A 22842-nucleotide genomic window follows, 5' to 3' on the forward strand; every position below is an offset into this window, starting at 1 on the left:
GGTCTGGTTGAGCCTCCTATAGAGTGGGTCCATGGATTTCTCTATGTTAGGTGTGTTTCTGGCCTTCTGTGGATAGGGCCTCTTGGTCACCCTGTGTTGGGCACTGTGTAAGAATTGGACTTCTGGGATAGGTCTAGTCCCAGGGTGCTAGTCTAGTCTTGTCTGCTACCACAAATGAACATGGGGCTTTTAGATTTCCTACACTGGACATGCTTCTATGAGAACAAGCTCGATTTTATTATTTTTATAAATGAATTTGGTTATTATTTTGTCTATGTCTCTATTTTTTGTCTCTCTACTATTTTGTTTAGTACTCCTTTCATAGTTTGGTGTAACATTAAGTATGTAAACTAATTTAGGTAATCTAATTATTTTTTATTATATTGGTATAATATAATATACCATTAGCAAGAAATCTTCCTTCAAGTATTTAAATCTTTCATTATTTCTTTAAAGAATATTTTGTCACTGTATTTATATGTTTTAAATGTTCATGGTAGATTGACTTTTGTTGTTATTGTTCATTTGTTATTACTCATTTGTGTCTGACTCTTCCTGACCATATGGACCATAGCACACCAGGCCCCTCCATCCTCCACTATCTTGAAGTCTGTCCAAGTTCACATTTACTGCTTCCATGACACTATAAATCCATCTCATCCTTTGCCATCCCCTTTTCCTTTTGCCTTCAATCTTTCCCAATGCCAGAGTCTTTTCCAATGAGTCCCATCTTCTCACTATGTGGCCAAAGTATTTGAACTTCAGCTTCAGTCTTTAAGTATTGACTAATTTGATTTTGCTGTCCAGGAGACTCTCAAATGTTTTCTCCAGCACTACAATTTGGAAGCATTGATTATGCAGTGTTCCATTTTCCTTATAGTCCAACTCTTCATGGCCATACATTGCTACTGGAAAAACCATAACTTTGGCTATATAGACCTTGGTTGGCACCCAGATATTTTATTTGTTTTATCGTTATTTTGAATGGGATTCCTCTTTCCATTGTTTGTTTCTATATTTTAATATTACTTTATACACATGCTGATCATTTTTGTGAATTTATTTTGTATCCTGCCACATTGCTGAAGCTATTGACTTTCTCAATTTGTTTCTTTGAAGGAATAAATGAAAAAGTATTTAGTAAACACTTACTGTGTTTCTGTCTCCATGCTAAGTGGCTGCTATAAGAATACCGGCAAATGACAGTCTTTGCCTCCAAGGAGCGTACCTTCTGATAGGGGGAGACTATAAAGAGTTGGGGGGGAGTTTTGGGAAGGGGGTGGCAAAGGTACTTGGCTTTGGTGCTGCGGTGTGGAGATGGTAAAGAAGTGGCATGGTGGGAATAGGAGCCAGATAAAATCAAGTGAAAACTCACCAATTAGAACACAAGGTCTTATTGGTGAGATTGGAGTTCTGCTTGAAGAAGGAGGAGAGAGAGGGAGAAGAAGGACCATCTTTGCTTTTCTCCTGTATTTTTTAGGAAAAGTTCTAGTGCTTTGCCATTGTAAGAGTATGCTTGACTTGGCAATGGATGGGAAATGGTGTGGCAGATATGGGATAAGACAAGGTAAGGTGAAAGCTGGTTAATCAGAGTTCAGGTTCTCAGGATGGGAATCTGGTGGGAAGAGGATAAGGTGGACACCATAGTGTTGATGATTTCTTGGAGTTTTACAAGTACATCATCATACCAGAAATGGGGATGGTTTTGTCTCTTTGTCAATGTCGATACTTTAAATTACTTTTTGAAAACCTTTTATCTTATTTTGTATTAATAAACATTTATTTTTTCTTTCAACATCCTATACCCCCCCCAAAAAAAAATTTGGAAAAAGAAAAAAGAAAAACCAAACCCTTGTAACAAATATGCATGGCTATAAAATGCAAAACCTTGCATTGTATACTTTTAGATTTTTTTTTCTTTTGTCTTATTGCTGTCCTTGACAATGCTAGCACTATGTTAAATAGTGGGGAGAAGGGACATCCTCACTTTACTCCTGTATTTATTAGGAAGGGTTCTGGTGTTTCTCCCTTGCAAGTAGTACATACTTTCTATCATTGAAAATGATTTTACTTTGTAAAGTCATGGACACCTTTAATCAAGGTCAATAATATATAAAAATCTTTGCTGATTGATCCCAGTTTTTGCTTCTCCCCACCTCCCATTAAGATTATTTTGTATGTGTTTTATATTTTCTTATCTATGTATGTTTTGTTTACTTATCTGTTCCCCCAACTCTCTCCTATGAGGACAGGGATTGGTTTCTTTTGTCATAGTGGTCTTAGCACCTAGCCCAGCACCTAACCAACAGAAATACTTAAATCACTGCTTGTTGAACTATATGGATTAAATTCCAACCGGTGAATAGCTTAGGTAATGATTATGCTTTTCTTTTAACGTTATATTTTTCAGCTTGTTCTTTTTGGTCTGAATAACCAGCTGGTGGTCTCTTTCAAAGATGATAATACCATGGCTTTTAAGCACTTGTTTCTAAAGGGATATTCTGGCACAGATGAAGATGACTACAGTTGCAGTGTCTATACGCAGGAAGATGTCTATGAAAGCATATTTTTTGCCATTGACCAGGTAAGTATTTTCCTTTAGGTTTGTCCACACAGAAAGAAGGTCCTTGTAGACCACTTGGAAACGTCCTTTATATGTAGTAATTACCTGGGGTTGACCTCAGTTGAACCATGGGAATTCTTTCTGTCATCTTTCTAGCATTTGGGAACTTTCTTTCCCCTTTTTCTTTCTGGAAACATCTCCAACTCTCCCATATTCCCACTTTATACCTATAGCCCTTGATTCTGGATGATTTCCCCATTATAGAGGTTTCTTTTGTGTACAGGTTGAAGTAGATGATAGCTAAGACCCATTTCTAACTTACATTCTGGAATTCTGTGGCTCTGATTCCTGCTCTGTTGGGCCCCAAGCCAAGGTGCTACCCCCAAAGAAGCATGAATCCCTATTACTCTGGTCAGATAGGTATATGAGAATGAAGAGGAAAGACTTTCTCCCCTGGCATGGGAGCTGGGGGTAGGGTGGGGACAGAAAACTGTTCTTGATATATCAAGTTGGGACTTAATGGGTAGAGGTAACAGGGAAGAGGTAGCCTTCCTTCAGTTCTGGGTAAGGAAAAGTCCCAATAGAACTCTCCCAAAGTAGTAGAATAGATTGTCAGGAATTGGAGGGATGGGAGGTTTTGAAGCCAAGGCTAACTGACCACTCATCAAGGACTCTATAGAATGGGGAGCCTATTCAGGTTCAGGTCAGGCTATCTGACCTTGGTGATCCCTTCTGACTCTTGAGACTCTGTCTTTCTGTTGACTCTGAATCCATTTTCCTAAAGAAATAGCATTAAGCAAAGTAATCAAGTCTCATGGTGCTGTACTGCACGTATGTTGGGAACATTGTCACTTAAGCAAGTTTTTCTGGACTGCCCCTAAGAAGCTAACCCACACCTATGCCATTGTTTCTATGGGAAAATGCATCCCTGGCCCCACTTTTCCTCCTTTGCTAATGCTTATGAATACTTTAGTGCATTTTCCCCTCAATCAATCCCTACACTACATCCTTTGCTAAAAGAGAATGGATAGTTCTCCAACTGGAGATGTGAAATAGGTGCAATTACTTTGTCCTAAAACCCATAAGGGAGAGACTTAAGGTTTTTCTTCTTGGGGATATCATCTCTCAGCCCTAAGTGGTAATTTGACAGAACCAGCTCTTGAAATTTGTCATTTCCTTTAGTTTTGTGCAAGGTGTCATTTTATTGAAGGATTATTACATGGACATGGTTACTTTTTTATTCTCTGTTGTAAGATTTAGTTTGGAAACTGCTGAGATCTCAGTGAGAAAGGTTTGCTTTCATCAGAATGGACAAAGAAAAGGGAATTGGATGCATTCTTCACATTTCTGTTCCCTGACTTGTTGAGTAACTTTTTAGAAGTGTGAATGTTTGCAATTCTGGAACCTGGGGTTTTGGGGGACTTTGGAGCAACATATTTTCTGTAAAAGTTTTGAAAGTATTCTGCCTGATTCTGTGTGTTTTGAAGAGAGATGGGGATATGTGCAGGAAGTATTTTCACATCTGCCAAAATAAACATGTGAAAATATCCAAAACAAATAGAAAGGTTTTTTTTTTTGGTACTATTTTAATTATTGGCCTATATCCTATTTTGTTCTTGTTGTAGTTCAGTTGAGTCCTACTCTTCATGACCCCAGGCAAGGATACTAGAATGGTTTGCCATTTCTTTCTCCAGTATATTAAGGCAAACAGAGGTTAAGTGACTTGCTGAGGGTCACAAAAGTTACCAAGTGTCTGAGGGCAGATTTGAACTCGATCTTCCCAATTCCAGGTCTAGGGTTCTCTCAGATGAGCCACCTAGCTGCTCTCTATTCCATTTAGACCCATTGATTTCCAAATAGAGTTTAAATCCCTTCCTTATCTCCCTGGGATCCTTTTGCTTATTACTCAAGAATTTGTTAAGTGATTACTAATTAACTGTTGCTAGGCCTTAGGAATACAAAGACAAAAGTGAAATAATACTAGCCCTTGAGGAATTTCCATTCTAGGGTAAATTTACAATCTACTCTCTCTTTGACCACCTACAGGGTTCTTAACCTCTTTTGGGGTATGAAGGCCTTTGGCAGTCGGATTCTACTTAATATCATTGTGCTGTGTTACCTCTATCCATTGTTGAAGGAAACATTAAATTTCAGTTAGAGATTAGTTAAAGATGTGATTCTTCTCCATCCCCTCCCCCCTGCCCCCCCCATGCAAGTTCAAGGATCTCAGGTTAAGAATTCCTAACCTAGAGCTCTAAGCAGTTCTCAGAAGAAAAATACTGCTCTGAAATCCTGGGACCTCTGTAAGTCTTGTCATTAAAATAGCAGGAAAACCCTAGCTGTATATTTAATTGGTAGTCGAATATCTGGAGAAGTGTGAGATACATTCATGAGGGGGAGTTGGGAGGATGGGGGAGAAGCATATTGGCACAAGAAAATATCACCTTTACAGCTATAGACTTCCCTTTTCCCCTGCTGTGTGAGAAGCACATTCTCCTTTTGAACGTTTGTCATGAGGCTTTTGGAGGTTGCCTGCAAAGCATTTGGAAGTCATTTAATTTAACTTCTGTTGCCATTACCTGTATACATTGGGGGATATGAGACCCAAACGGACCCTTTAAACTGGTAGGGGGCAAGAATGGGGATGCTTTTCTTGTATAAATCTGTAAGTTTTTTTTCCCCCTAACTTATTTAACTTATAAGAGTACATGGGTGCTCGGTTATTTTTCCTCCTTTCTTTTAAACAGTACTATCGTTTAAAGAATATATCTCTGGGCATGGTTGGTTATGAAGAAAATGAAGATGATGGAATTGGTTTGAAAGTGTGCAAAAAACATTACAAGAAAGGCACTGTGCTCCCATCCAATTATACCCTCAACATAGACAGTGAAGTTGAATTAGGTAATGTATCAACACTCATGATTACCTTCCTTTTTGAATTGTTGGGGTGAACACAACTCTTCATATCACTGAGGGAAGTTGCACTTATCCTCTCTGATAAGAGTCTTTTCTGTTTTTCTCCTGGAAAGGACTTTGGTGAGGGAAATTCAAGATGGTGGAAGGAACTCATAGGAAGTGGGAACTCCCACTATGAGTGTAGATCATATCCCATATATAGCTTGGAAGATAAATCTTTGTGAGTTGCCCCAGACACAAAGTTAAGTCACTTTTCAAAGGTCATATAGCCTAGTGCAATTTGCAGGTCTTCACCCCAATAACAATAGTCAATCATAATAACTGACATTTATATATTAATAGCTAGAATTTTTATAATGCTTTGAAATTTGCAAAGAGCCTTCTAAAGTAATTTATCCTCCTTTTCCCTTTCTTAGAGAGAGCCATCCTATATAACAAATAATACTTTTTAAAGACTAAAAAAGAGGAAAAAATCAGAACTGATCAATATATTTAAAAAAAATCTGAAAACACAAGCAATATACAGCGCATATGGACCCTACCACCTCCATGAAGGGGTGGGTTGGGTATATCCTCATATTTCCTCATTTGAGTCATGCTTAATCTTTACAATTTTGCTACATTCACTTTTGATTTTTTTCCATGTGGTTGCTCTTTCCATTTACTTTGTTTACTACACTTTGGATCAGTTCATAAAGATCTTTCCATGTTTCTCTGTATTTATCACACACATTATTTCTTCCATTACATTCATGTACCACAATTTGTTTAGCCATTCCCAATCTACTTTGATTCCAATTCTCTGCTTTCACAAAAAAATGCTACTATAAATATTTTAGTATGTGGGAGATATTCTTCTTATCTATAGATTTCCTTGGTTTAAAGAGTATGGGCATCTTAGTAATTTTATTTACATCATTTCAAATTGCTTTCCAAAATTATTGTACCAATTTATAACTCTACCAGCAATAAATTGGTTTAACTTTTTCCCATAACCACTTCAATATTGACTATTGCCATTTTTGTTATCTTTACTGATTTGCAGGGTTTGAGGTGGAAACCTCAGGATTGCTTTGATTTTTTACTTCTCTTATTATTATTGATTTGGAGCATTCTTTTCATGTAATTGTGAATATTTCACAATTCTTTTGAGAATTGTTTATTCATATCCTTTAGCCACTTGAAGAAAGGCCTTTAGATTTGTCTATATTTATATGTATTGAATACCAAATCCTTTTCAGAGAAATTTTTTCCTCATTTGACTATTTCCCTTATTATCTTGTGTGCATTAATTTTGTCTGTGCAGGAGCTTTTTGTTTTTTATGTAATCAAAGTTATTATATTTTTTAATTGCCTTTATCTCTTGTTTGGGTAAGAATACATTTTTTTACTCATAACTATATATGATTTTATTTCTCTTATAATTTTTTAATAATATGATCTTTAGTGTTAAGGTTACATATCCATTTAGAATATTGTGGAGTGTGGTGTAAGATGTTGGTCTGAGTCTAATTTCTGCCAGACCACTTTCCAGTTTTCACAGCAGCTTTCATCAGATAAGGAGCTTTTCCCCTCAAGCAATTTATATTTTCCTTTTCATCAAACATTGGGTCATTGAATTCCTTTGTTTCTTATTCTTCCTTGTCTAATCTTTTCCATTTATCTCCATTTCTACTTTTTAACCAGTTCCAATGAATTTGATGGCTACTGCTTTGTAATATAGGGTGGGGTTCTGAAAGTGCTATTCACCCTTTATCCCTACTTCTTTTTTTATCATTTCTCTTGATATTCTAGATCTTTAATTTTTTAAATGAATTTTGTTATTGTTTTATTAAGTTTCAGAAAGTGTCCCCTTTGTCCTTTGATTAGTACAGCATTAAAAGTGTAAATTTACTTTGGTAGTATTATAATTTTTATTATATTGAGCAAAGAGCTTTACACACACACACACACACACACACACACACACACACACACACACACACACACACCTGGATACAGCATGGTCCAGTGAAGAAATATTACTTCTAGATGATTCAGAAAGACCTAGATTCAAATCCCATCTTCTATTGCTTACTACCAGTATGATTTTGGGTGAGTACCTCAACTTCCCTGGATTTAAGTCTCTTCAATCTGTCAAATGAGGGCTTAGACTAGATGGCTTATGAGGCCCTTACCGTCCCTCTCTCTATGATGCCATGATCTCATTTGAGTTTTAGGACAGCCCCATGGTACAGGTATTATTATCTACATTTTATATGTGAGGACTCTTTTTTTTTTTCAAAGCAATTGGGGCTAAGTAACTTGCTCAAGGTTACACGGCCAAGTATTTCTGGGTGAATGCTAATTGTCTTAGCCCGGATTCGATCCCCCAGGTTATCCTGACACTGGGGCTGGTGCTCTTACTCGATGTGCTACCTGGCCGCCCCATAGGTGAGGACTCTTAACATTGAGAAAACTTCACCAGGGTCAAACTAACAGTTAGGCAGGGTCTAGGATGGAATTTGAACCCAGAACTTGCTGATCCCTAGTTTAGCACACAATGCCATGCTAGCCACACTTTGGTATATTTCAATATTAGTTTGTTCCAAATGCTAAAATATATTTTGCTTAGCTTTATTATTTTAAGTGAAAATTACTAATCTTTATTAATGTAAAATATTTCCCTGGGACTTTACCAGGTTTATTGTATATAAATGTCACACATTTGACATGAAATGCTAAGTGCTTTGAGTCTTGGGTATGGTTTGAATAAAGCGGCATTTATCCCTTTAGTGTCATATTCTTTTCTATGTTGGCACAGATGGCTAGACAAAATTTGAAATTTAGATTTTCCATATGTAGTAAAATAGCTAACAGTTATGTAGCATTTTAAGGTTTATGATCTACCTTACACACATATATATATGTATGTGTATGTACACATATAGGTATGTATATAGGTGTATGTATGACATATAAACATATATGCATATACATATACACACACACAAAGATAGATATTCTCATTTGGTCCTCACAACCACCCTGTGAAATAAATGCTATTATTAACCTCATTTTACAGATGAGGAAATGGAGGCTGAAATGAAAATGACTTGACCAGGGTCACACAGCTAGTACTAAGGAAGGATTCAAACTCTGGTCTTCCTAACTCCACACTTGACACTCTGTCCACTACACTACCATCAGCATTTGACCATGTGTGCGGGGATTCAGGTTGGCTACCAACTTTATTTGGTAAATTGACATAGTAATACAATCATGAAACCTATTTCCTGCTCCTCTTTGCCTACTTCTGGGCTCCCTGGCCAGTCGGTTATTGTCCATGTGGCCATGACCTGAAGAGCATACCCACAGTGCCCAGCCCCCTCAGAGTTTAAGAAGACCTTGGCTGGGTGTGCCTCTTATCAACTAGTGATGACATCATTCCAGGCAGTCTTGGGGAACAGCGTGGCAGTGCCCACTGTTTGGTTTTGTCTGATTTCTGCCTGTTGGGTGAAGCTTGGCCCTTCTCTACACTTTTGTAAGGCCAAGAATATATCACAGACCTGTCATACTTTACCATGAGGAACCCTTAGGCCCCCTCCACAAGGGAGGTTTTATGCGGTGATAAGAATACAGGCTGGGTCTGAAGATTTGTTCAGTGACCTCTTCTTGGTAGCCTGTTCCTAATGTTTCACGAAGCTGTATCATATTATTAATTTTTCCCCTGAAAAACAAGTTCTAGAAATGTGGCTTAAATGAATATCTGATAGGAAAGTAGTTTTTGTATCCAGACTATTTGGTGACGGGTTGCTGATCCTGTAATTCTAAGTTATTTTCTTTGCTTTTATAAGATGGAATGTTCCTCTCATATGACCATTGTTGGACTTTATTATCTATATTTTCTTTGCAGAGAGAAACTTTTAGCAGAGGAAACAGCTATATAGCCTTGTTTTAAAAGAAAAGTTTGGCAACTCGAACTACTCATGTCCTTCATTGAAGACAGGCATAATGTGTGAAAGGATTCTTTTTGAATAATCTTACTTTTGTTTTCTCATGGTTACTTCCCAGACTTGTGGATTTACATTCAGACTGAATAGAGGAAAGTTTCCAAATTATTAAGTAATACTTTCAAAATACCAATGCCACATTCCATTTGAAAAAATTATGTCAATGACTATGAATAATGCTGTAAAATTTATTACATAAATCCTATAGCCATTGAAATTAGTATTACTGTCCTAGAACCAAAATAGTCATTGGATGAAATGATTCTTATCTACCATATATCTCCTATAACATTGTATATTTACACATATGTTGTTGTTGAGTCATTTTTTTTCAGTTGTGTCTGACTCTTCGTGACCCCATTTGGGGTTTTCTTGGCAAAGATACTGGAGTAGTTTGCCATTTCCTTGTCAGGCTCATTTTATAGAAGAGGAACTGAGGCAAACAGGGTGAAGTGACTTGCCCAGGGTGACACAGCTAACAAGTATCTGAGGCCAGATCTGAACTCATGAAGAAGAGTCTTCCTGATTCCAAGCCCAGTGCCCTATCCACTTCACCACCCATTTATTAAATGCTTACTATATGCCAGGCACTGGATACAAAGAAAAAATTGTGACAGTTTATATCCTCAAGAGGAGAATAAGCATTTATATAGTGCCTGCTGTATGCCAAGTACTTTGCTAAAGTCTTTACAAATATTATCTCGTTTGATCTCCACAAGGTGCTGTTATTATACTCCTAACACTTATACAGTTGAGGAAACTGAGGTAAGCAGAGGTTAATTGACTTGTCTGAGATCACAGAACTAGTGTCTGAGGCTGGATTTGAACTTAGGACTTCCTGACTTCAAGCCCAGTGTTCTATTAAAGCTTTTGCATGACTGTGTCATCCTTAGGCATGGATGATGGAGTCAGAGAGAACATAAATCAGGACTCTGGATACTGGCCCTATAATCAAAATAGGATAATTGAACTGGAGACTCAAGGGGCTTTAGAAGCCAGATGAAGAAACTGAAATTTAACAGGTAAATTGATTTTGCCTAAGATCATACAAGATGTGTCAGGTAGGATTTAAACCCAGATCATAGGATTATCGATTTAGAACCATAAGAGATTTTTGAGGTCACCTTTTAATTTTACAGATAAGGAAACTGAGGCCCCAATAAAGTTAAGTGACTGGCCCAAGGCCACATAGATAGGTGACAGAACTGGGATTTGAACTCAGGGACTCTGATTTCTAATTCAGGCTTTCTTGCTATACCATAACTGCCTCCTAGACTCTTTAAAGGTATAAAGAACAGTAAAACTAATTTGAAATATAAAAAAGTAAAAATATTTTAAGGGATAAAATCTACCAAATTGATGAAATCATAGTCACATTTGCTCATAAAGGACCAAGCAGACATTTCCCATCTTTTCTTTAAAATGCATTGGCCGTATTTTCATTTTAATTAAAACCAAAGCAGCATTAAACAAAATGCATTGGTTTGTTGCTAAGTCTCTTTCTTTCTTTGTTTAATGACATGTTTTATTCTTTTATTGTTTCAGATTGTATCCACTTAGACCCACAGGTCCCTGCTAGTGAGAATTCAGGACATCGGATGAATTCTTCATTTTTCAGTCTAGAATTTTATCGGTAAAGACATTACATTTTTTTTTCACTTTTAGAAAAGGACTATATTGATGGATTCAGACAAGCAATGACATTTAAACATTTGGTACTTTAAGAAAAAGTTTATATATATATAATATGTATATAATATATAACATAATATATTATAATATATGTGGATATATACATATAATGATGGATGAGTCATATGAGTCATATATATATATATATATGACTCATTAATCATTTCTTCATCCATACATACCCACACTTTCATTGAATGAGCCCTCCTTTGTAACAAAGAAAACTGGTTAAAAAACAACCGCGAGACAGTATATGCAATGTTGAGCACCCATGGTCACCTACCTCTCTACCAAAGGAAAAGAAGAACATTTCATTATCTTTTCTCTAGGACCAAGATTGGCCACTGCAATTTATCTGAGTTGAGCTGACTTTTAGTATTATTTTTGTTCGCATCATCATGGCCATTGGGCAATTTGTTCTCCTGGTCCAGCTTCTCTTAGTCTGTGCTCATTTCTTCAAGTCTTTTCTCAAATCTCAGAATTTCTCAGTTTTCATTTCTTGTGGCAAAATATCATTCCATTGTATTCACATATCACAGTTGGTTCACAGCCACTTTCTAATCAATGGGTACCCACTTTTGTTTCCTCCTCCCCAAAAGTACTGATTTGGGTGTTTTATCTGAGATGAACCTTTTCTGTCTTTGACTTCTTTCAGGGTATAGCTCCAGTAATGGGATCCCAACTGGGTCAAAGGGAATGGACATTTGAATGACTTTTCTTCTCTGATTTCAAATCAATAATGTTTCCCATTCAGGCTTTTAGAAGTTGAAATCTCCTTTAACCTCAAAGGCATTGACCTCCAGACTATCCATGCTCGGGAGCTCCCAGACTGTTATGTCTTTCATAACACTGTAAGTGTGTTTTCTGTTTTATCTTGTATATTTCTAGGCTAGTTTTTAATGAGACTAGTCTTCAGCCATTAAAAAAATAATATTCCATTTCCCCCAATTACATGTAAAAGCAATTTTTAACATTCTTTTTTTTTTTTAAGTTTTGAATTCTAAACTTCCCTCCTCCCTGAGATGGTAAGCAATCTGATATAGGTGATACATATGCAATCATGTAGAAACATTTCCCTATTAGTCATCTTATGTAAGAAAGCTCAAGAAAGAAAAAAAGAAAGTCTTCTTTGGTTTGTATTCAGATAGCTTCAGTTCTTTCTTTGATGGCAGATAGCATTTTTCATTATGAGTTCTTAGGGATAGTCTTGGATCATTCTATTGCTGAGAATAGCTAAGTCATTCACAGTTATTCTTTGTATAATATTTCTGTTACTGTGACTAGTGTCCTGGTTCTGCTCACTTCATTTTGTATCAGTTCAATTAGGTCTTTCCGACATCATCCTGTTTGTCATTTCTTATAGCACAATAATATTTCATTACCATCATATAACGTGACTTGTTTAGTCATTACTTGATGGAAGGGTATCCCCTCAATGTCCAATTCTTAGCCACCACAAAAAGAGCTGCCATAAATATTTTTGCACAAATAAGTTCTTTCTCCTTTTTTTCAATCTCTTTGGAATACAGACCTAGTAGTGGTATTGCTGGGTCAAAGAATATGTACAATTTTGTAGCTATTTAGGCATAGTTCCAAATTGTTCTCCAGAATGGTTGGATCAGTTCACAATTTCACCAATAGTGTATTAGTGTCCCAGTTTTCCCACATCCCTTCCAATATTTATCATTTTCCTTTTTTGTCATATTATCTAACCTAAGTTGTGAGGTAGTACCTCAGCTTGTTTTAATTTGCATTTATCTAATCAATAGTGATTTATAACATTTTATTCCTATGATTATAGATAGCTTTGATTTTTTTGTCTGAAAACTGCCTATTCGAGTCCTTTAACCATTTATCAATTGGGGAATGACTTATATTCTTATAAATTGGATTCAGTTCTTTATATTTTTGAGAAATGAGGCCTTTAACAGAGATACTTGACTTTAAAATTGTTTTCCTTCAATTTTGGTTGCATTGGTTTTGTTTATGCAAAAACTTTAAAATTTTATGAAATCAAAATTATCCATTTTACATTTGTGATTTTCTCTACATCTTATTTGGTCCTAAATTATTCTTTTATCCAAAATCTGATGGGCAAACTATTCCATACTTTCCTAATTTGTTTATGGTATTGCCCTTTATGTCTAAGTCATGTACCCATTTTGACCTTTTCTTAGTATACAGTATGAGATGTGAATAGTTTTTGCCATATTGTTTTCTAGTTTATTCAGCAGTTTTTGTCAAATAATGAGTTATTGTCCCAACAGTTTGAGTCTTTGGGAGTCTTCAGCACCTTGTAGAACTAAGTCTGGAAAAAAAATACATTAATCTCGAAGACATAAACACATCGAAACTTAAACTGGTAAAGTAGATGAGTAGTAAGGCATCTAGGTGGCACAATAGATTGAATTCTGGACTTGAAGTCAGTAAGATATGAATTCAAATTTTGGCCTAGACCTAGCTGTGTGGATCTGGGAAAGTCACTTAACCACTTTTCAGCCTCATTTTCCTCATCAGTAAAGTGGGGACAATAATAGCACCTACTTGGCAGGGCTGTTGTGAGCATTAAATGAGGTAATATTTGTAAAGCACTTTGCAAACCTCGAAGTACCATATACATGCCAGCTATTATTATAGAAGGCAGTGTTTTGTCATGAAACATAATTTTTTTTGCTCAGAAGCAAACATGACCTTTCCAGTGGTATAAACATGAAAATTAATTAGGAGGAGGGGAAATGAAGATGTTGAAAAGACAGGTTTTCAATGAGACCTGTTTCCTAGTTGCTTGCACATAGTAGGTGTTTAATAAACATTTGTAAAATTTTATTATAATGAAAATACTTGAAGATGAGAAGATTTTTTTCAGCATTTACCCAATGCCTTTCAACTAACAACACTGCTCAAGGAAAGATAGTATGATGTACTCAATAGAGGGCCAGCCAGGAAAATCTGGATTCCTGTTCTACCTTTGACATATCCGGGCAAGTCACTTAACATCTTGGTTTCCCAGATAACTATTAAGATTTCAAGTTACAAACATGTTGCCCATTTGCATCAGTGGAGGAAGTTTCTATGCTGGGAGTTCTTTGTACTGATAAAATTATGGATTTGGACCAAAAGAATTACAAACTATGCTAGGTGATGCATTTTGGGGGACCAACCTAATCAAAATGTCCATTTGTATATTTAAAAAAAGAGTGGTATTTTTCTTAGGGACTATTTCTTATATTCCAACCTTAGAGGGGCCACATTTCAGTATGGGCATAAAAAGAAGTCATTTTTTTGGCCTTAAATTCAAGCTCTTACTTATTTTATTTTGAGACAGCTTGATTATATCTTTAAAAAGCCTAAACACCTGGTTGATATCATTTATTTAATGATTCAAAATGTGCTAAAGGCTGTGTAGAAGATGGTGGTGAATTATTTTATGTTGTCTTCAATCTCAACTCATATATACAAGTTGCAGAATAGCTATTTGGGGAGGGGAGAGTGGGAAGGAGAATAAGTAGAAAGAAATTTAGTCTTAGAGATCAGTAGGATTGGATGAAATACTGAAGGGTGGGGCAATTCAGTTATAGATGGAGTTTTTAAATTAGGGCTTATACCTGTGGGTGCAAAAATGAATCCATAGGCACTAGCTTTATGGGGACCTGACTTTCTCTTGCTGAGTTTGGGCTTGCTGATATTATTGTAGCATGCATTCAATCTTCAATCCAATAAACTTTTATTAAACTCCTATTGTATGCAAGGTATTGTGCTAGGTAGGAGTAATTAAAAGAAGAAAATGGACACAAGTACCACCCTTAAAGAGCTTTGCAATCTCTGAATCCAAAAATGAACTCAGAAATGTAATTTTCAGCCAAGATAGGTTTAAGAAGGGGAGTAGGCTGAATGCATGTTTAGGAAAGTAGCTTTTCTTTGACTGGGAATATGAAATATCTACTTTCAATTCTGTGACTATTTGCCTTCAATTTGTGATAAAATATATTCAACATTCATGATTTCCCTATCGTTTTTATTAGATTTTTTTAAAAAAAAGAATGCTTCTCCATCACTTTTCCTCATAATCTGCTTCCGTTTTTTTTCCAATTAAAGTGATTTAGTATTAAAATTTGAAGGATTTGGAAGGGATTTTGTGACAACATTTAAACTCATAGGATGTACCACGAAAGCACACTTGGCCATCATTGGGATTCGTGCAGTTTTCAGAGTTTCATGTGCAGTCTTTGGAGCATGGATGAAGCAAGAGGGAGCCAATGTGAGAAAATAAGGCATTTCACAAATGAATAGTGTCAGCATTTGTTAGTTCTGTTTAGTGTAACAACTGGCTTTTGTGTTGCATTTGGTTTTGAAGGAGGAGGAGCAAAGATGGCAGTCCTTTGACACCTGTTCATGGCAACCCTGACCTTTGGTCATATTGGTCAGCCCTACTAGAACCCAAAAAGCCTGTAGCCTTTTAATGTGTCATTTATCTTTTTGACAACTGTCTGGTAAAACCTAAGGGATCCCTTCTCAGAATGATGTTTTTAAATGTATAAAGTGCATTTAAACATAGTATTACAAGGGAAACTAATTCTATTGAATCACAATTATCAAAATATTTTTAAAATAAGTTGTTGGACCTCCAGGTTAGAACTCTTGCCCTAAAGTATCACAGAATCTGGGCAATGAGAAACTAGCCTGAATTGAGCCCCTGAAATTACTTTTCTTTGAACCTTAATTGTTTAATTCATCTTAAAGACCTCAAAAAAATGCAAAAGAAAAAATTTTTACCCTATGTGAATATGTAATAAAAAAATAATGGTCTCTGGATTTCCAAGTAATTTTTTTTGGGGGGGGCGACACCCTTGTTATAGGTAATATTAATTCTTTAAGTCATTCTTCCCATATTTTTGTCTCTTGTTTTGTTCACTGACTCTTCATGACCCCTTTTGGGATTTTCTTGGCAAAGATACTGGAGTGGTTTGCTATTTCCTTCTCCAGCTCATCTGACATAGGAGAAAACTGAGGCCAACAGGGTTAAATGATTTGCCCAGGGTCACACAAGTAGTAAGTGTTTGGGGCTTCATTTTAACTCAGGTTTTCTGACTCCAAGCCTGGTGTTTTGCCACCTAGCTGTCCCAAGAATACAAATATGATATATGCAATAATGCCTTCTTGAGAGGAACTAAGAGGGGTTAAACTGGATAATCTCTAAGCTTTACTTGAGCTATAAAATTCCATGACCTGAGGTTCTGGAGGTGGAGCAGGGTGACTTTGGGATGTTGGGCTTACAGAACCCAGCTTGGGGATCTTGGTAGCCCTTCTCCAGTTCCAGGCAGTGAGGAAACACACCTAGAGTCCTTCCCAGAGCCCAAGGGGGCCACAAACAAGTCAGACAGCCGTGTAGGGCTGCCATCTTTGCTAGGTCCCTGCCAAAACTCCATTTCCCCACACCAGGTTTTATCAGTATTAATTCTTTAAGTCATTCTTTCCATATTTTTGTCTCTACAGATTACCTTTAACAATAAAGCTCACAGTGGTAGAACAAAAATCTATTTTGATACTGAGGCCAACATTCAGGAGTGCAAAGGCTTACACATATCTGGATCAAGTAAGTGTGACAGGCATATTTCTACTATGAATCATGGGTGATTTCAATAATAACTTTTCATAGTGTTTTAAAGATTTGCAAAGTATTTCTTTTGCAAGAATGTGTGTGTATATATGTGTGTGTTATTATTTGGGAAGAAGAGAGATTTGCTCAGAAAATCCACTTTCAGGTTTTATTAATAGCTAATATTTTTTAAGAGCCTGAAGGTTTGCAAAACATTTTTTTTATGTGCCTTTTTGGGTTTGATCCTCACAATGATCCTGAGACAATTACTTTGCTGTTGTTCAGTTGTTTTCAGTCATGTCTGAGTCTCTGTGACCCTATTTCTGGGCAAAGATATTGGAGTGCTTTGTCAATTGCTTTTCTAGGTCATTTTATGAATGAGGAAACTAAGGCAAAAAGGCTTAAGTGACTTGCCCAGGCTTACGTAGCTAGTAAGTTTCTGAAGTCAAATTTGAACTCAGGTCTTCTTGATTCCAGGCCCAGCACTCTATCCAATGAATCACCTTGCTGCTCTATGAGACAATTACTACACATGTTGTTATTCCTATTTTATAGATGAGTAAATTGAGAATCAGAGAGACTCGATGATACCTGTATGACCTTAAGGAAATCATTTGACCTCTCCATGACTCTATCTGCAAAATGAGATTTGGATTAGATCAGCAGCCTTGAGACCATATGTGGCTGACTAGGTCCTTGGATGCAGCCTTTTGTTACAGAACAAATCCTTTTAAGGGGATTTGTTATATGAAGTTTTGATTTGGTCAAAGGGCCGCACTTGAGGAGCTGGAGGGCTACATGTGGACTCAAGGCTGCAGGTTCCTCACCCCTGGACTAGATCATCTCTAAAGCTCCTTCCAGTTTTGGTCCTGTGAGCCTATGATAGCTAATAGTAGTAGCTATCTTGCATATGGCTATTAACCAATGCTGATTTGCCGTGACTTCCCTGTGGCCACACATCTAGGAGTAAATGAGGGTGAGGGGTGGGATTCAGACCCAGGGCTCTCTTGATTTCATGTTCGTTCTTCTTTCCCATGATATTTCTTTTATATCAAAAGCTATATTTCAGAAGTATTCTTCCAAGTTATTAGTCATGCCAGGAGAGAAGGAGAGCATAAACACTATAAAGGGGAACATTGAAATGGATGGTGTGTGACGCAGGTTTTTTGATTATATGACTCAAAGGTCTGGGTTCTTCCATGTCCTTTGCCATTTTCCTCCTTCTAATGGACTTCAACATGACTAATCTTTTAGCGTACCCTTGCTGTTGAATTGTGGTTTCCTCTGGTCCTCTGCCAGACTGTGCCTTTTGTTGCTTTAAGTAACTCTCTGATTAGCTAAAAGCTAAACTAAGAGTGCATTACCAAAATGTCCAGAATGTTACTCCTTCTACTATTATAAATGTCCTATTGCCTGTCTTGATGTAGCCCCTTTCATTTGGGACATGGCTGTTGCTTTTAGATTGTAAGTAATTATGATTAGAGAGTTCCTTCCTGAGACTTCGCAAACTTAAACTTCAGTGGAGTCCTGGAAACTGATTTAAAGGTGTGCTTGTGCCTGGGCATGTGCATATACATACACAATACATAGATGAGAAGGAAGGAAGAGAGAGAGAAAAAAAGGAGGGAAGAAAAAAAGAAAGAAGGATAGAAAGGAAGAAAGGGAAAAAGGAAGGAAGGAAAGAAGAAAAAAGGACAGAAGGAAAGGAAAAAAGAAAAAGGAAGGAAGGAAAAAAGAAAGATTAGGAGGAAAGGAAAAAAGGAAGTGAGGAAAAAAGAAAGAAGGAAAAAAGGAGGGAAAGAAAGGAAAAGAAGAAAGGAAGAAAAGAAATAGGAAAAAAGGAAGGAAGGAAAAAAGAAGGATGGAAGGAAAGGAAAAGAAGGAAGTAAAAAGGAAAAAGGAAGGAAGGAAAAAAGAAAGGATGGAAGGAAAGGGAGGGAAGGAAAGAAAAAAGAAAGAAGGATGCAAAGAAAGAAAAAAGGAAGGAAAGAAAAGAAAGAAGGACAGAAGGAAAGGAAAAAAGAAAAAAGAAAGGAAGAAAAAAGAAAAAGTTCAGAAGGAAAGGAAAAAAGAAAGGAAGGAAGGAAAAAAAGGAAAGAAGGAAAGGAAAAGAATAAAGGAGGGGGGCAGTAGTGACTTACCCAGGGTCTCACACCCAGTATGTATGAGAGGTAGGCCATATGGTCTAGATCTAATCCAGATGATACCTCAGAACCCCTTTAGTCTAGCCCTTTATTTTACAAATAAGGAAGATGAGGTCAAGGAAAGCTTGAGAAATTTGAATGACTTGCTCCAAATCATACAGGTAGTGAGAGTCAGAGGCAGGATTTGAACTGAGGTCCTCTGACTCCAAATTCATTGTTCTTTTCACTGTATGATGCTACTGTCCTCACTCTGAGGCCAACTGTGTATTCTAACTTAATCGAGTTCCAATTTTAGGCCATATCCATCTTCCCTTCCCCTTCTCTTCCCTTCTTTTCCCTTTCATCACTATTACCCCTTTCCTATCTGCAAAGTCTTCACTTGCAGAAGAAAAAAAATCACTCCTTTGTCAAATATAGTGCAACAAAGTAAACCCACACATTGTCCCTGCGTGAAAAGATATGTCCCATTCTTTACTTCAAGTCCGAAACCTCAATGTCAGGAGGCAGAACATGTGCTTTATCAGTGATCCTTTGGAGCCATAGTGGTCATTGCACTGATCAGAATTTTTTAACCTTTTGAGTCACTTGTCTTTGCAGTGTTGTAGGCCATTGTATAAATTGTTCTCCTGGTTCTACCTACTTTACTCAGTTGCATCTGAGTTTTGAAAAATATCACTTTCATTTCCAATATATCTCCCCCCCCCCCCCCCCCATAGAGCCATGTCTTACAGAAATATAGAGGAAAATAAAATAGTTCAGCAAAATTACTCCTAACTCCAGTCATGTTCAACAGCGGATGTAGTCTTCTACACCAGTATTTATAAGGAAAAGAGGGAGATGCATTCTTACATCTCTTATTTAGGGCCAAGAGTAGCCGTTATAATTGCACAGAATTCAATTTATGGTGTTTTTATTCTTTCCATTTACAGTGTTATAGTCATTGTGTGTATTATGTCTCTGATTCTGCTTGCTTTGCATTGCATCAGTTCATATAGTTCTTCTAATGCTTCTCTGAATTCTCCATGTTCATCTTTTCTTATGGCATAATTATATTCCATTGCATTTGTATAATACAGTTTATTTAGCCATTTCTCAGGTAGAGAAGGGTGCTGTACAAGTGCCAAAAATGCCCCTTCAGCATCAGATTCCATTCAGGTCTTTGCTACAAAAAGTGTCATTAGAACTTGTATATATGACCCTTATGAGACCTTTCTTTTGATTATTGACCTTGGGGCAAGTTTAGTGAGATGCTTGTTAAGCCAATAGACATTTTATCCATTTCAAATGCATTGAAATCAATAGATGAATACAGAATTGCACTTGTATAGACTGGCCTGACCTCCATCAAGTCCTAATCTAGTGCCCCCTTGTGGCATTCTGGTGAACCTGAGTTCTCAAAGACTGGGTACAGTGGCCCATGCTCAAGCAGGTTCTTCCACACTCAACAGGCTTTGAGGCCAGTTGTGGAAACAGAATTGTCTGCTTTTTGAGGACTTAAGCCAGCTGAGTATGGAGAGACTTGTTTCTAGTAGACTCTGGAAGGTGAATTCTTTGGCCATAGCAACCAATGAAATAAAGGAAAATAAATGCAAGATGGCCCTCAGTGCCATCTGATGCCTTTCTGCTTCTTCAGTGATGGCAGAGTAGTGGAAAAGAGAGCAAAGGTATGAAGTTTTACATAGTTTTTAGACTATCTATAAATTTTCACTTGGCATTCTCAGTGCCATTGGTATTCTAAATGATAGTGACCAGATAGTGAATTTACAACTTGAAGAAACAAATCTCATTTGTCTTATCATTCTTACTAAAAATGAAACCAGAAAACAAGGAATTTGCAGATTAAACAGAAGTTGGCTCAGGGAGTCACTGGAGCATTAAATATAGAAGTTGGTAAAGTTGATTTTATAGTCTGTCCAAAACAACAAGAAATATAATTTAAAGGGAGTTTTGGTCATCTCGTATTACTTATGATAAGTATTTGTAAAAAAAAAAGACTACCATGAAAATAATTGTGGCTTGTTCACCAGCATCTGATGAAGAGGAAGAAGAGGTAGAAAAATTTTATGGTGAACTTGGCAGGACCTTTCAAATGAAATCATCATATACTTTGAGATACGGCAATTTAAATGAAAATGTGAATGTAGATGAGAAGGGTGAAAATCAATGGAAAACATGATTCGGGAGTAAGGAGTGAGAATAACTGAAGCCTTCTAGACCTCACAGAAGTCTTATACTTGTATGGGATGTCTCAAAAGTCTTACTCCTGTTTTAAGTTTTAATAGCTTAAAACTATTAATAGCGTTTAAACCTTAAAACTATTAAATAGCTATTAAAGCTTAAAACTGTGCTAAAACTTTTAGAACAAACAAGACGTAGTGAGAAACAAAAATACTAGGGACACTAAGATTCATATTTTAAGGGACAAGAAATGATTCATGACTGACTTGGGAGTTATTCCTGATTCAGTTGTCTATGTCAAATACTCTATGCACTGACTTTCTTTACTTATTTTCTCTGATCTACTCTTCTACTTTACAGAGAAATGGTTGTACCCACGTTCGTTCTGTCTCTCACAAATGCACCGTTTTTCATAAAACTCCGAAAAGTCCCGTATCTGATCACAATCTGTTGGTATTCCACCTCTCCCTCTGCCTTGTAACCCTGATCCATGTTCTCCATCCCCTCTGTGACCGCCAATCCCTTGATCCCCCTAAGTTCTTTCCTAGGCTATCATCCCTACAATAACTATGCACTTCTCAATTGTGAATCCTTGGTGGGCCAGCTCAATTTGTATATTGTACGCTCTTTTCTTCTTAAGTCCTTTGCCACCTTACCCTGTTGATGATCTTGCCCTGCCAAAGCCTCTGCCTTGGATTACTCCCACTACTCACTGCACTCTAGTGCTACTGATAGAAACTGGAAAAAATCATGAAAGCTCTGCTAACTCAATCTGTTACAAGTTTATGCTATATAATCTTAACTGGGTCCTCACCACAGCAAGGCAATCTCCCCAATTAAATCTTTGTGCCTGTCATCACAGTGACTTTTCCAACCCTTGTCATCCCTTCTTAAATCTCCCATGGCACTCCCTCCCTCAAGTCTCTCAGATTAGAACTTTACCTGAAACTTAAATTGACTGAAAAAAATTTTTCACCTTCTTATACTGATATTCTTTACATAGGGCACTTCACCTCCCATTTTCATTGACTATTCATCATGCCTGGAATTCTCTCCCTCTCCATCTTTTCCTCTTGCTTTCAAATTCCAGCTAAAATCCCACCTCCTACAAGCAGCCTTTCCTGATCCTTCTTAATTCTAGTACCTTGTTCCTATTGATTATCCCAATTATCCTGCACATATCTTCTTGTACATAATTGTTTGTGCGTCATCGTGTAGTCGCCTCCATTAGACTGGGAGTTTCATGAGAGCAGGGCCTATCTTTTGCTTTTCTTTGTGTCTGAGGTGCTTAGCTTGGTTCCTGGCACATAGTTGGTGCTTAATAAATGTCTATTAACTCTATATACTCAGCTTTGCAAACTTTTTGGAGCAACTGCAACTTGTTCTATTTAAATGATTTTTTTATGTCAAAAAATAGGAAATAGACGGAGGAATGGGCAACCAATACTGATTATAGCAATTTTTTTTTTTGCAAAAATTTAAGCATCATAAACCAGTTGCCATAACTGGGTGAACAAAAGAAACTAAAAACTCTCTTAGTCATGGTTTTCTACCTAGTGAGATGTGACCGGTAATAGCAGCAGTGGTTTAGAACGCAAATCAGTTCAAAAATCTTAGAAAGATTGTGGAAAATTATGGTCAGTGTTGCCTCATAATACTTATAATATGATATAATATCACATAATATGATATGATATAATATAATATGATATAAATAATGACATAATACTCATAAAGCATCTTAAGGTTTATAAAGTGCTT

General features: G+C 36.8%; 1 protein-coding gene across 1 annotated transcript in view; it reads left to right on the forward strand.

Annotated features, from left to right (window-relative positions):
* MCOLN2 (mucolipin TRP cation channel 2) overlaps positions 1-22842 on the forward strand; it is an 85213-nt gene that overhangs the window by 36109 nt on the left and 26262 nt on the right. Inside the window, exons 3-7 of the mRNA XM_069094590.1 lie at positions 2411-2584; positions 5311-5464; positions 11017-11104; positions 11918-12014; positions 16657-16756. Coding sequence (XP_068950691.1) covers positions 2411-2584; positions 5311-5464; positions 11017-11104; positions 11918-12014; positions 16657-16756 — 613 coding nt within the window. The remainder of the gene's footprint in view (positions 1-2410; positions 2585-5310; positions 5465-11016; positions 11105-11917; positions 12015-16656; positions 16757-22842) is intronic.

This window comes from Petaurus breviceps, unplaced genomic scaffold (genome assembly GCF_028583685.1).
Source record: "Petaurus breviceps papuanus isolate PSGF00001 unplaced genomic scaffold, PetGlider_PUasm1.0 220, whole genome shotgun sequence".
Classification (NCBI taxonomy): domain Eukaryota; kingdom Metazoa; phylum Chordata; class Mammalia; order Diprotodontia; family Petauridae; genus Petaurus; species Petaurus breviceps.